This window comes from Garra rufa, chromosome 6, assembly GCF_049309525.1.
Source record: "Garra rufa chromosome 6, GarRuf1.0, whole genome shotgun sequence".
Lineage (NCBI taxonomy): Eukaryota > Metazoa > Chordata > Actinopteri > Cypriniformes > Cyprinidae > Garra > Garra rufa.
Window position 1 is genome coordinate 22,448,754 of NC_133366.1, and position 14,726 is coordinate 22,463,479.

At 37.4% G+C, this 14,726-nt stretch overlaps 1 protein-coding gene and 1 non-coding gene across 2 annotated transcripts in view; both read right to left on the reverse strand.

Moving 5' to 3' along the window:
- Positions 1-1,924: 1,924 nt before the first annotated feature.
- trnas-aga (transfer RNA serine (anticodon AGA)) lies at positions 1,925-2,006 on the reverse strand. The gene has a single exon. It is a non-coding gene; the product is annotated as a tRNA-Ser (tRNA).
- Positions 2,007-3,158: 1,152 nt separating this feature from the next.
- Positions 3,159-14,726, reverse strand: part of galntl6 (polypeptide N-acetylgalactosaminyltransferase like 6) — a 270,730-nt gene continuing 259,162 nt past the window's right edge. Inside the window, exons 10-12 of the mRNA XM_073842600.1 lie at positions 8,211-8,327; positions 7,742-7,891; positions 3,159-3,947 (exon numbers count right to left, since the gene is read on the reverse strand). Coding sequence (XP_073698701.1) covers positions 3,780-3,947; positions 7,742-7,891; positions 8,211-8,327 — 435 coding nt within the window. The 3' untranslated portion in view covers positions 3,159-3,779. The remainder of the gene's footprint in view (positions 3,948-7,741; positions 7,892-8,210; positions 8,328-14,726) is intronic.

The following is a 14,726-nucleotide window of genomic DNA, read 5'->3' on the forward strand; positions in this document are numbered from 1 at the left end:
GTTTTCTTTAAGGCGAGACACTGCAGGTGAATAGGGTTAAAAAATTAACTAATAGTTATCACCTTACTTACCCAGTTACTTGATTACATTGATAATTGCAAACATTGTATTAGTTTAAATATGCAAATGAGACATTATTTAATGAAATACGTGCTAATTTGCATACATTTCTAGTACGAAAAACTAAGTGATGTTTTATTAACAAGTTTCGGGAGGAGCTCGCGCAGATAATTAACATGGCCAATTCACCCTCAGTAATCAGTCTCCCTATCCAATCAACGCAGGGAAAAATCCCTATAAATAACACAACAATCCTACCTTCATCATCTCTTGTCTCGTCAAAGCCCCTCCTCCACCCCGTCTCCTCACCTTCAGCCCATAGGGGGAGCGCTTATAGGGTTCGGGCCAGTGCTGAGCTCGGACCCCTCCCCCTGGGCGGGGGAGAGCCCCGGGCTCGGGAATTACCCTCCATGTTGTATAAAATCAAGTAAATTATTTATGAACAAATCCCTCTGTAAATCCCTTCAGAATACAGACAAGAATAAAAAGAAAAAAAGATTTATGGCTCAGTCTAGGAAAGAAAACTCATTTTGAGAAAACAGCCTTTAAAAATATGGATTGTAATTGAAATCTATTGACACAAATAGATAAAGTGCTATAAAAGAAACACTTAACAGTGTCTTTTGGGTGTTTTCTTTCCACTAGTCTGAAAAAAAAAAAACACTTTATGAAACACCAAAAAGCCCAAAATCTTAAACTTGACAGGTGCATGAAAAAACAGCGTTTTTGCCTGCAGTGTCTCGCCTTAAATGGGGATTTATATAATTTCTATTCACAGTAATCAATATTTGAAGTGGATCAAAAAAGTTAATCAAGGTTTTAATTCACTTCAGATGTTGACTACTACTGGCAATATTAATATTGTTCATTTTTATTACAATGGATAGGCTACTAGTCGTAGTAACCGATTTCAGTCACAAGATGGCGCCAGCGTTTTTGCACATCTTACTTCCCCATAGCACGTGGTTTTTTACTACTGATGTATGTCCAATGCAAAAATATATATTTCCGTTTTTTTTTTTTCTCCAAACGTTGGTTGGTTGGCTGTTCACCTAAAGAGTCTGTGAAACAAATCATTAGGCTATATCCAAACTCTATGCTGAAGTAGTAGAAATAGCTTTAAAATCGCTTTTCTCTTATGTGTTGACGTGTCCTATTGAAACAGGAAATCTGGGACTAAGAAAGTTACCAATTGTTATGATAACCAGAAACACTGAACCGACACACACCTCTTGAAACTTTGACTGTTTAAACCGGGACATCTGGTCGCCCTATACTTTCCCTAATTTGCAAGGGCTGTCTAGTAAATTCATAATAGGGTGTTTTCCATTTTCACTGCACGACAGCTTAAACTCCAAATTAAATTTAGTTATTAAAATAGGACATCTGCCATTCATGCGTGGAGTATCTGTTTGCATGTGGTTGTGCGCTCTGAATGCACTCACCCACAAACCACGGTTAAGGTTATAGATGCTGTAAGTACACCATCTTACCTCATCTTGGTTTCCTAAAAAAATGTATGTAGCTTATAAGGACCACGTGACACTGAAGACTGGAGTAATGGCTGATGAAGATTCAACTTTAATAATTAACCTAACAAGTGTGAGAGATTATTTTGAACAGGATTGTGTGTAACAGTTCACGACGTGATAAACAATAAGATAAATACACAAATTCAAACATTTTAGTTAATAATTAAGTCCTGAGTGCAAAATTTAGATATGAAGGTCTTGACTGGAAGCTCAACGTCCATGTGCACCATGTAGTAAAATAGTGCGTAGCGAAGTATGCAAACCCATACTCGGAATTTGTGCACTGCGTTTATCCTACCCAAAAGCACACACGAAAAAGTAAAAATAAGATTCGTTGTCGGCAGGATTCGAACCTGCGCGGGGAGACCCCAATGGATTTCTAGTCCATCGCCTTAACCACTCGGCCACGACAACACGGAAACTAAACGCCATATTGTGGGAAAATAAATAAACAAATGCAAATATAAAAATGAAAGAGAAGAGAGGAAAATCTCACAAAGAACAAATCTTTGTGAAATTCCTGATCGTGTAACGTTTAACGTTATTGTATCAGTTAAATCACTTGCAGATATGAACATATTTGTAAGAGATAAGCTCCCCCTAGTGTTCAAGATTGGAAACACACACCGGATTTACAGACATGGAAATGTTTTCTCGCTGGAGATATTATACATTTTCTGCACGTTTTAACTTACTAGTTTTATCAGAACTTGATCCAGCAAGTCAGAAAGCAGAGCTGATGTGCTTGTCTGAAATGAACGAACTAGGAAACAGGAAATATATTGTTGCATAAATATTGGCATACATTTGAGACATTTTAGAAAAACGGTCAGTGAAGTCAATGCAAAATAAAAGTATAGCTAGATGCATAAAAAACAAGCAATCGAACATGTCCAACATTACTAGCCGTTAGAAAACAATAAATACATAAAACAGTCCGTACAACTACATAAAATGTATAAAGAATTTATTCATTACAATTAAATATCAATCTAAATGTATTACAACTCAAAATTAAACAGTAAAAAAGATAAATAATATAAAGCTACTTATAGCAATCCACACCAAAAAGATAGTAGTAGTATTAAACTTTTAGCTGTATATATTTGCTGATTATTGATGTTATAGAAATATATTTGAATATGATCTGCGTGATATTTAGCGTGTGATCAAATTGATTGGGTAAGATAGATTGCTAAATACCATAAAAACAACAAAATTGATCAAAAACTGTCCTTTAATCATTGTGAAGGAAAAGACAGAGTTCTACCAAGAAGGACATTTATAATATTATTTGCTGCTGTCTCTAAAGTCAAAAAGGCAGGTAGCAAACAACATGCAGACCAAATTGTATTATCAAGTAGTGAAATACCACAACTAAGAGTGGTTTATAGTGAATTTAAAAGTGAAATAATAGATAGATAAAGAGTGATATCGAACACAAACACCAGAGGGAGCCAAACCACCACTTTTGAGATCATCTATCAGCATGACAAAGACAGACCACACAGGTAAGAGACACACATCCAATCATTTTCTGCTTTATTTATAGACGAGAAACTCTGTAACAAGATAGATTCCATTGAAAAAGTCAAATATCTCATGTAATTAGGTCCCCCTAATGCCTCGACCCAGGTTTGACTGTAACAGGTACAATAGGTGATAAAACAGAGTCAGTACACATAACTTAAATCTGGAAAAGGCACAAATAAATACAAATAAATATACAGTTGAAATGATCCCAGAGAAAAATAAATAGCAATACAAAAAGAAAAAGAATAAGAAAAAAAAAATATTTCTGGTTGTGTACAAATCCCCCATGCAATCTTCAAGGACTGATACAGAACATTCTTTCACAGGACTCCACTTTCAAAGTCCTAAAGCTGCACTGTTTTTCAATGAATAGGGAGCATCTGGGGGCCCAAGTTAGACCCTTACTAGAGAGTCTAGGCTGTTTGTATTCTCCTCGACCAGCAAGGTGCTCATTGTGGATGCATTTCCACCAGCCTCGTGTCTCTCTGTGTTCCTAGTCCCCTCTTTCAAGAGCCTGCACTTGCTCAGTTTGCTGCAGAACCTTGAGGGGAACCCAGAGCCAGACAGTAAGAACATCCAGGCCCACATTAAGGATTGTGGGAGGTGTGTGTATGTGTGGAAGCCAGCTGATTGGCTTGACCACAACCCCAGGTCCTATGAGCTGGCGCCGCTGTTGAATTTGTCCAGAACGGTAGTGTTGACTTTCTGGAAGATCCACTGTTGTGTTTCAGACTCGGGGTCGCACTTGTTCATGAAAATCCGCTTATCGCCGGGGCTACAGTCCATGCAGCCATTGCTCACCAGGTGGTACAAAGACTTATCCTGGAGCAAAAAAAGAAGACAGGACGGAGAAAGAGAGAGAAATAAAAAATAAATAAACAAGAAACAGTCTCCGGCAGAGGTCTAATCCTGCTTTATCTCCCACTAGCCTTCAGTCAGATTACAGGGGTGGAACTGAAGAACCGAACACGGAATACGCTAATCAGAAAAGCTGAGTTTGGAGGTGAAATGTGAGAATTTGATAAATGATGGATGAGTGGTGGGAGGTAAAGAGAAAAAGAGGAAGGTGAAAGGTAAATAAAAGTGAAAGAATGTGGGAGCGCTTCAACATCAATCTCCTATCAAAAAGTGGAAGACAACAAAGAAACTTTCCACTTGAAAGCGTTCTCCACAGCACACAGGGCATGTATATTTTTGCGCTAGAAACTACTGTGTATGCCAAACAGAGCCGGTGAAAAAATAGAGGATGTGTCCCTGAGGGAGTGATCAGGCTGAGCAGAGGAGGGACATGCCTTCGGGCTTTCGGCTCCAGTTCTGTGCTGCTCTCCCCTGGGTTGATTTACTGTTCTCTGCGCCTCAGGCAGCTCCACTGCCAGGTACCACCTCTTCCTTTCAACTGTATATTTCCTCTCTCTATAGCTCCGTCATTGACCTACCCTGCAATGACAGTGATTTCTTTGCTTGGCACCTTGAAGCTTTTGTGTGAGAGGGAATATCTCAGTTTAGGCTCGTTCTACCTCGCTAGAGGGCTAGAAAAGCCGAGTTTCTGTATTAGACTCTGTCGTTAGTGATGGGCCCAGAGCGCTAGGCGTTAGTCCACAGGGGCTTCTGTAACAAGGTGTACACTCGGTGCTATCGTTGCTCTGTTGCTGTAGATATACTTTATTGACCTCCTAAAGAAGATGTGGAGAGGGAATATGAAGGAAGACAGGTGCGGCTTTTCCTTAGAGATGAGATGAAAATGTTTGAAGCTATATGAAAACGTAACACCTGGGTGTAAAACATTACTCATGTAGACTATAATGGATTTGACCTCAATAACATCAACCCCTTTTGTGAGCAATACATTTGAGAAATACATTCGTTACAGTGTTGATTAATCTTTAATGTTAATTAATAAAACTACAACTGTTCATTGTTAGTTCATGACCATTAATTAATAACATTAACAGATACAGCTTTGGATTTTAATAATGCATTAGTAAATGTTGAAATGAATATTAACTGAGATTACTTTTTTATTTTACTTTTTTCATTGTTAGTTCATGTTAACTAATGTTGTTTAAGTAATGTGAACAAATGGAACCTTATTGTACTTGTTTAAACAATTAGTTCACTTTCAGAATAAACATTTTCTGTTAATTTACTCACCCTCATGTCATCTAAGATGTTCATATCATTTTTCTTAAGTCAAAAAGAAATTAAAGTTTTTGAGGAAAACGTTCCAGGATTTTTCTCCACATAGTGGACTTCAATGCCGTCCAAAAGGTTAAAGGTCCAAGTTGCAGTTTCAATGCATCTTCAAAGGGCTCTACACGATCCCAGCCAAGGAATAAAAGTCTTATCTAGCAAAACGATCAGTCGTTTTCTTTAAAAAAAATTACATTTATATACAGTCGTGGTCAAAAGTTGAGAATTACATAAATATTGGAAATTGGAAAAGTTGCTGCTTAAGTTTTTATAATAGCAATTTGCATATACTCCAGAATGTTATGAAGAGTGATCAGATGAATTGCATAGTCCTTCTTTGCCATTTGAAAATTAACTTAATCCCGAAAAAAACTTTCCACTGCATTGTTAAGAAGGCTTCAGGGCGTCCAAGAAAGTCCAGCAAGTGCCAGGATCGTCTCCTAAAGAGGATTCAGCTGCGGGATCGGAGTGCCACCAGTGCAGAGCTTGCTCAGGAATGGCAGCAGGCAGGTGTGAGCGCATCTGCACGCACAGTGAGGCCAAGACTTTTGGAAGATGGCCTGGTGTCAAGAAGGGCAGCAAAGAAGCCACTTCTCTCAAAAAAAAACATCAGGGACAGATCGATCTTTTGCAAAAAGTATGGCGAATGGACTGCTGAGGACTGGGGCAAAGTCATATTCTCCGATGAAGCCTCTTTCCGATTGTTTGGGGCATCTGGAAAAAGGCTTGTCCGGAGAAGAACAGGTGAGCGCTACCATCAGTCCTGTGTCATGCCAACAGTAAAGCATCCTGAGACCATTCATGTGTGGGGTTGTTTCTCATCCAATGGAGTGGGCTCACTCACAATTTTGCCCAAAAACACAGCCATGAATAAAGAATGGTACCAAAACACCCTCCAACAGCAACTTCTTCCAACAATCCAACAACAGTTTGGTGAAGAACAATGCATTTTCCAGCACGATGGAGCACCGTGCCATAAGGCAAAAGTGATAACTAAGTGGCTCGGGGACCAAAACGTTGACATTTTGGGTCCATGGCCTGGAAACTCCCCAGATCTTAAAACTTGTGGTCAATCCTCAAGAGGCGGGTGGACAAACAAAAACCCACTAATTCTGACAAACTCCAAGAAGTGATTATGAAAGAATGGGTTGCTATCAGTCAGGATTTGGCCCAGAAGTTGATTGAGAGCATGCCCAGTCGAATTGCAGAGGTCCTGAAAAAGAAGGGCCAACACTGCAAATACTGACTCTTTGCATAAATGTCATGTAATTGTCGATAAAAGCCTTTGAAACGTATGAAGTGCTTGTAATTATATTTCAGTACATCACAGAAACAACTGAAACAAAGATCTAAAAGCAGTTGAGCAGCAAACTTTGTGAAAACTAATATTTGTGTCATTCTCAAAACTTTTGGCCACGACTGTACTTTTTTACCACAAGTGATCATCTTGCACTAACTCTTCGGAGCACAATGCGCTTTCAGTTTTTTCACCTGTGTACTCCAGTTCAGCTCTCATTTTTTCCTCTAACTTTTTTTTTACCTTTTTTGAAAGGGCATTTGACTTCCGCCTACGTCATGCCTGTGTGATTATGTAATGTGTGAGGTTGAGCTAGTGCAAGACAAGCATTTGTGGTTAAAAAGTATATACATTTTTTATTTATTTTTATTTTTTTTCAGAAAATAACTGATCAGTTCACTAGATAAGACCATTATTTCTCTCTTTGGTTCACGTAGAGCCCTTTAAAGCCGCGTTGAAACTGCAATTTGGACCCTCCACTATATGAAGAAAAATCCTTGAATTTTTCCTCAAAAACATTCATTTCTTTTCAACTGAAAACAGAAAGACATGAACATCTTGGATGACACAGGGGTGAGTAAATTAATCAGTAATAATCAATTTTTTTATTCTGGAAGTGAACTAATCCAAAGGCATCAATAATTATTTTTTGTTTTTATTTGTATTAATCTAAAGTCACAAGCATCAATAAATACATATATTTCTCTTCAAAATGAATTAAATTATTTTTTATTTATATTAATTTAAAGGCTTATGCAAACTTGCACATATATAATTAAAATTCATCAAAAAACACTTTCAAAAAAATATTTATTTATTGAAATTTATGCTGCTCAAAAAAATATGTTATTTTTCTGAGATCACAGAAAGGTTTCTTTTTGCCCACAGAGCGTGTAGTTTCTGCATCTACCAGCAAGGCCTTACAGGGTCGTGTTCACTAGACAGACCTTGACAGACCTGTAATCTAGCAAAAGGCAAGTTTTGCAAGTTTCAAGAACCTACTTGAAAGAATATAATATAAAACAGTTCTGATATGTATATATATTTTTAGTCTCTACTTACAGTAATCCTCATAAATTTGTGATGTTTATTAGAGTGAGTAGCTATTTCAAATTTTTGACTGCATTACCTTCCTGTAGCTCCAGTGCTGGTTGCCTTTCATACCATGGCAGTCATACAGGGTGATGGGGCTGTTCTGACTAATAGCATCAAAGCAGAATTTTCTGGTGTGCAGGGGATCCCCAGGCCTGATGTCCTCTCTCCAGCCAAACGTGAAAATCTAACCACCACAGGGAAGAACGATTCTCTCAATTTCAAGGAGACCATTACAGAATGAGTTTCATGTCATGGTATCAGGTCTTCAAAGTATCAGTTAGTTTTTAGGGTGTTACTTAAAGGGATCCCAGGGTATTAAGAATTGTATAGTTTTATTTTCTGAGTTGCTTATTCTAAGTTGTGTTGTGGTTATATTAAGTTATACAAGTCTTAATACCCATGGGTCCCTTTAAGTAACTACATTAACAGTCAGCCATCTAATGCTATTCACATCATTTGAGTACTAAGCAATGTAGGCTAGTGTACAGAATAGAAGTCTATACCTGCTCATGTGCCCATGTTCGCTCTGCACCCTCTTTCAGACAAGCGTCCAGACGCAGTTCGGTGCCTGTGGAGCCATGTTTAGAGTCGATGCACAAACCAGACGCTGCATTACGGATCTATGGACAGAGAAATAGATTTGTTGAATGCCACCCTTCAATTGCACAAGGATTTACCAAGGTTAGTCTTAGCATTGTCACTGTATCTAACAAGGAATTGGAGATCAAAAGATAAGTCTGTACAGTAATATACACATAAACACTGTTTCAAAATGTTGTGAGCTGTATCGCTGCCTGTACTGTCTACATAGATAGCTATGTGTAGTATCCTAATAGTTATGGAAATTATTGGTTTGGACACAGCCTGGAACTTCACACATACATAGCGCTCTACACACAAAATGTTGTAACTAATTTCAAAATAGGCGACGTGAGAAGAATACCCCAAAAAGGATAAAATATACAATATTAATATATTTTTTTAGTTGTAAAATATTTAAGTTTATTATATAATTTATCAGTACTAAATGAATTACACATGGTTCAACAATAAGGAATGTTCTTCCCTGTCAGCATTTTGACTAAAAAACGTATTTTAATATATATATATATATATATATATATATATATATATATATATATATATATATATATATATATATATATATATATATTTTATGTGCCAGAAATATTGATATTTTTCATAAATAATAAATGTTATAATAACAATTATTTTTATTATTATTACTAGTATTATCATTATTTTCAATTAATAATAATAATAATAATAATATAAGTATTATTATTAACTAATAATAATTACTATTATTACTTCCAAAAATATTATTATTATTATTATTATTATTATTATTATTATCATCATTAGTTAATTAATCATTATTTTAATATTATAGTATTATTATTTTTTTAATGTGCCAGAAATATTGATATTTTTAATAAAGAATAAATGTTATAATTTCAATTAATAATAATAATAATAATTATTATTATTGTTTTAAAAAATAACTGGATTGTTATTATTATTATTCATTAATAATAATAATAATAATAATTATTATTATTATTATTTCCAAAAATAACTGGATTGTTATTATTATTATTCATTAATAATAATAATAATTATTATTATTTCCAAAAATAACTGGATTATTATTATTTATTCATTAATAATGATAATAGTTATTATTATTATTATTATTATTATTATTATTAATGTATTAACAAAAAACTGGAATTTATCCATATACAATTTTGATAAAAGCAATGGCACATAATGCAAAACATCACTTTTATTGGTTAATTATTTCTATTCCAGGTATTCATGTTTACAAAATTTGGTCTTTATTTCAATACAAACCCTCGTTATACTATACTATACTATACTATATTATACTATACTTACAGAACAACCTTCACACCATTTCTAGATTTTGCCTTGGAGTAGATAATATATTATCAAAATGTAATCAATTTTCTCTATCAACAAAGGCTGGCTGAGATTTGACAGTTCTGTGAATATTATTTTGTCTAAAATTATGCAGATTAATATATTGAGAACATTAAACACATTTGCATTCTTTCTATTAATAAATACTTGCACATACGGTGGTTTTCACCATTTAGATGCGATAGAAAAGTACTTCTTGACCATAACAATCACCTCTACAGTGCTCTCAGATGTGAATTCAAGGTAACAGTCAGCCAAAAGTTTCACTTCTTCCCCAACTGTGCAGCGAGGTACAATGCGACCCCTGGTCTCCAATCTGTTCAAGTGCTAAATCGGCCTATTTAAATAATGATTCATTCAAAATACACCTGTTCACAAAGACGCGTGCACTTTTCCCACTGCATGAACTCCAGAGAGTTCCGCTGGCCCTTGTCCTTATATTGGTCTCTTTTTTTCCTTTTTTGATTGGCTGTCCAGGTCGCCTAATTTTCTTTAAGGCATTCAGGTGTACCGACTGTTGTCACAGTGCAGCTCAATAATGCATGAGTGGCTGGAGCCACTGCCTCCTGAGCAGACACAGAAGAGCGGGCAGCAGTTCTGGGCCAATTCTGCTCACTTATTCACCTCACTAGGGAGACATGAGGGGACCAGGGCCTGGGGCAAGGTCACATGTGCACACACACGCACACACAAACACCAAAAGGAGACCTTACAAAGAGGATGAACTGCGATGGAACATATTATGCTGTGCAGTCTAGTGCATGCACAATGCATAAGCTTCCACTGCTGAAATTGTGCACTGCATACCAAGGCCATAAGAGGAAACAGATTACAGAGTGTTTGTTGGAGCCCGCTTCCTCAAATATGTTTTTCTCACGCTCATGAGTCCTGAACGATTGAGGTGAGGGATTTAGGGTTTTTGAGCTCTTGGCAAGGCATGACTGTTAAAAGTAATTGGAAATCAGTTAGTAGGCAGCATGAATCAACATGAAGTTTTGCTCCATGTGTTCTGCTCCGTAAATGCATGACTTAAAGCAGATTTTTCTTGTTGGTGACTAGATGCATTTGCTTTTGCTTTTGCTCGCTGTCAGAAAGACTAAAATTCACTCAAAATGTTTGAATGACTTTAAACCCAAGCAGAAAACGAATGCAATCTGCAGATGGACGCGACAAGCTTTCCGAAGCGGGTGAGGACAATGCGTGAGATCAGAATGAAATGTCCTAACCCTTGCGTTGGTCTTTATTACAGTTCAGGTCAACACTTTACTGCTTATTATTTACGGGAAAGGAAACGGTGCAGCCGATTTGAGCTGTGATTTCTTTCCAAATGAGTTGGATTGGAGAATCGAGCGAGCACGAGTCTGACAAATGGAACAAAATGAAAGCGAAAAGCAAGGTCACACCAAGCTCTGCCTTGCCAGTTTATTCTTAAAAGCTTATTTTTGATCCATAGGTTATAAAAAGAAAACATGTTTAATTCATTTTCTTGTCTATTAGCAGCCTCTCGCTCTTATTTGGACCTTCCTTGCGCCTGTCGTCGAGTGATGTTTTCAGGATGAATTATTTGACTTGTTCAACAGGGTAACAAAGACATGCATTAGAATCTAATTTGCTGCTGGATGCAAGCAATTTACCACCAAACCCCGTTTCTGTGAAGTCAAAGCAGCTATAAATGTGTTCCAGTATGTTTTAAGAAGCTCAAAGCCAGTGTTGTGGCTTTTCGAAAGCCTCTGTTCTCTTCATTCCTAAAGTTTTTCTAGAATTCAGCAGGAGGTTGTGCTGATTAGAAAGAAACAGCAAGAACATTTCCTCTTGCATCATTTTTAAGTGCTGCTAAAGTCAAACCATCAGCGCCTACCTGTTCATGGCGTAGCACTTTTTTTTGTGGTGCATAAAAGAAATAAATGTACTTCAGTTTTGATTTATAATATTTACACCACAAAATAAAGCAAGAATATAAATTAAAACATAGAAGAGCGCATGTAATCACAAGCTCTTTAGAGGTAAATGCCGCAGAATCAGACCAAATCAGCATGGGTCTCTTCTCTCATCATCCTCTCAAGCCACAGGAAACCTAACAACTGCATTTACACTATAACAGCCTTTGGCAGCAATGGCTATGAGCATAAAAGTGGCTGAAAAGTCTGCTGATTGCATTATTTAAAGTATTTGAGTGTATTGAAAAGGCAGCTGTGGAGGGGAGAAAGAGAGAGTATATATGTGTGCAGGTGGGCGAGTGGCATATGGTTGACAGCCTGCTTACCCATTTCGCTGCCCTGTCAGCTGGAGGTCATGCCGACGGTGACCCCTGTCCTTCAGTGAAACTGCCGACAAGGACCCGTTTCATTCCTTAGCTACCCCCCTCTCTCTCTCTGTTATGGCCCATGGGGGTGGCTTCGAAAGTCCAATGAGGCTCTTTTATTGTGCAATACATCAGGCGGGGTGACAGGTGGCCGCGCGGCCAGACCAGCTAGAGAGCGTGGCGTATGAAGCTATCCACCTGACAGTCAAATTACTATCATTTCGCCTCAGGAAAGAAGATATTTACCATGCATAAATTTCCCCCGAGCAGGTTCCCCAGCCGCACGCCACACAGCCTTTTCCTTTTACTATCAATTTACGTCGCTAATGCAGAGAGAGCCAATAAGTGAAACGGACGGCATGTTGTTGGCTAATGGACTTTTTTGGGCCGCCTCCACCGAAACATTTGAAACCAAAAGGCTGTTTCCATTACTACCAATACGGATGGACGGATACACTTTACGGTAAGCGTCAGCCCTCCAATTAATTCGGATGGGAAATTAATTACATTTGTAAATTATTACTTGCCATTTCTGACACATCCCGGCAGGGGATTGAAAAAAGAGGAGATGGTGTTCCCCGGGGGGATTCATTAAGGCATGATGTCTGTGAGGTACATCATTCAGCAGTGATTAAAAAGGCCCATCAAAATGCACAAGATGGGAATCAGTCCATGCATATTAAATACCCCCCACTATAACAGACATGGCAGAACTGCAGATGGAGAGAAATGGCAGGCCCGTCTCTCCGCACGTGTTCCCTAGAACCGCTGTTCTGGCACAGGAAACCCGGATGATAATGAATGACCTGAATAGCCTGTCTGCCTGTATCAGCTTGAGTAATAAATGTATTACGCATCTTCTGTTTATTTATGGATTAGGAAGCAGCGATGCAAACAATGGTTACGATGTGATGTCGCTGTATATTAGACAGCGCGGGTTTAGGTGAGGATTGGCCGCCTGCTTGTCTTTGGTGAAAAATATGTTATATCTCACCAGGCAGTGCTTCTCATAAATCAATGAACATTGCCGCATAAACTCTATGTCATATGCACACACACACACCCCTTTACCTGTACTGGCATTTATGCTGTGTCTCAGAATTGAGATTGTATTGTTTTTAGTGTGTAACTCAAACCAAGTAAGTGGGGAAAAGTTATGCGCCCACTTATGTGTAAAACAAAGAAACATGAGGTGTAACAAAAAAAGCAGCAGGGTGTTAAAACTGTACAGATGAGACCAGAAGATCTATCTATCAGGGGCGTATAGCAGTGCCACCTCAAAATATTGGATGAGGAAAAAATGTATGGTGCAAAAATAAAACAACGCAAATATTACAAAATATAACATTATAACATTATTTAGATTTTTTAAGGAAACATTGTCTAACAGCGACACCAGTGGGTAAAGTTTCAGTGGAAGTCCACGTCTCTCGCCTCCCCTGAACCCACTGAGTTTTAACAGACCTCCTATGAGGTGAATTTGGGGGTGGGTAATTGAGAATGAATGGGGGAAGTCATATGAGAGGAGGTAATGCCTCCATTGCGATATGATTGGATATGACTGGTTATGATCAACTGTGATTGGTTCATGCGATAAATCCTGCCTCAGGTTGCTGTGCATTTCACATTCATGAATCAGTCTGAATGAACAATATAATGCCATTAATGGGAAGACTAATTTAAAAAGGTATGTAAACAAGTGACCATAAGCGTAATTCACAGGGGAGGGGGGAACAGGACCCCCTATCTGAGAGTTGTCCACCCTAATAATATCATTACAAGTGAGTCTGTTTTATATTGTAAATAATATAACATATACTTAAAATAACTGTGTAACTGTTTTAAGTCCCCCCTCCCTTGCCTTACAGCGGTTTGGTCCACTGCCTGCTTTCCTCCTTTACCGATACACACACGAGTCCGGTGAGAGAGAGAGCAAAGTACTTCAGTAGTTCTGTGTAAGTAACTTAGGCTGCCAAGGCTATTTTATTCACTTTAAACATGGGTTTAGTGATTCTTTCTCTTTAATACAGATGATGCTGGATCATTAATAAATTAGTCATGACAAAAAATTATTATCTGATGTATTTTTCTATGAGAGATTATACGGTGAACTGATATTAGGCTAATATTGTAGACCTACCGATGTGTTGGGTTTTGTTCAAATGATGTAAAGTGGGCTCTAAATAAGAGACATCCTCAGTCCCAGACACTACCTAAAATACTATGTGGAGGACGCAAAAAAAAAAGATAATAATTTTAATATGACCACGTGGTAAACCTATGAACCGAACACATTTAAAGACGATCTAAATGCTATGTACACATGCTGTGTACACATATCTATCCTTACAAGTACAATTTTGGCTGTATTATTTGTGTCCCCTTCAAAAATTGCTCTTGAGAAATTTTGTTTATTGTTGTTAGATGAAATTTAAGCCCTTGCAAGTGACACACTTAGATATAACCACTTTGTTATCTCAAAATAAACTTGAAATGGCCTGAAAACATCTGATCTGTGGGTGTTTTTAGTGAGTAATCAGCTTTGTGAAATCCAAAGTAAATCTCTGTCTACTTTGGATACTTTGTGTCCAATATTTACCGATCTTTGATGACTGATGATCCAAAAAAACTCAAGAATAGTTAAACCGTTCAAAAGTTTTAATCAAATTGCTCTGTTGTGTAACTGCACTGATTTCTTACTATCATTCCTTTTTGAATTCAGCATCTTGGCTAATCTGATTAAAATTCA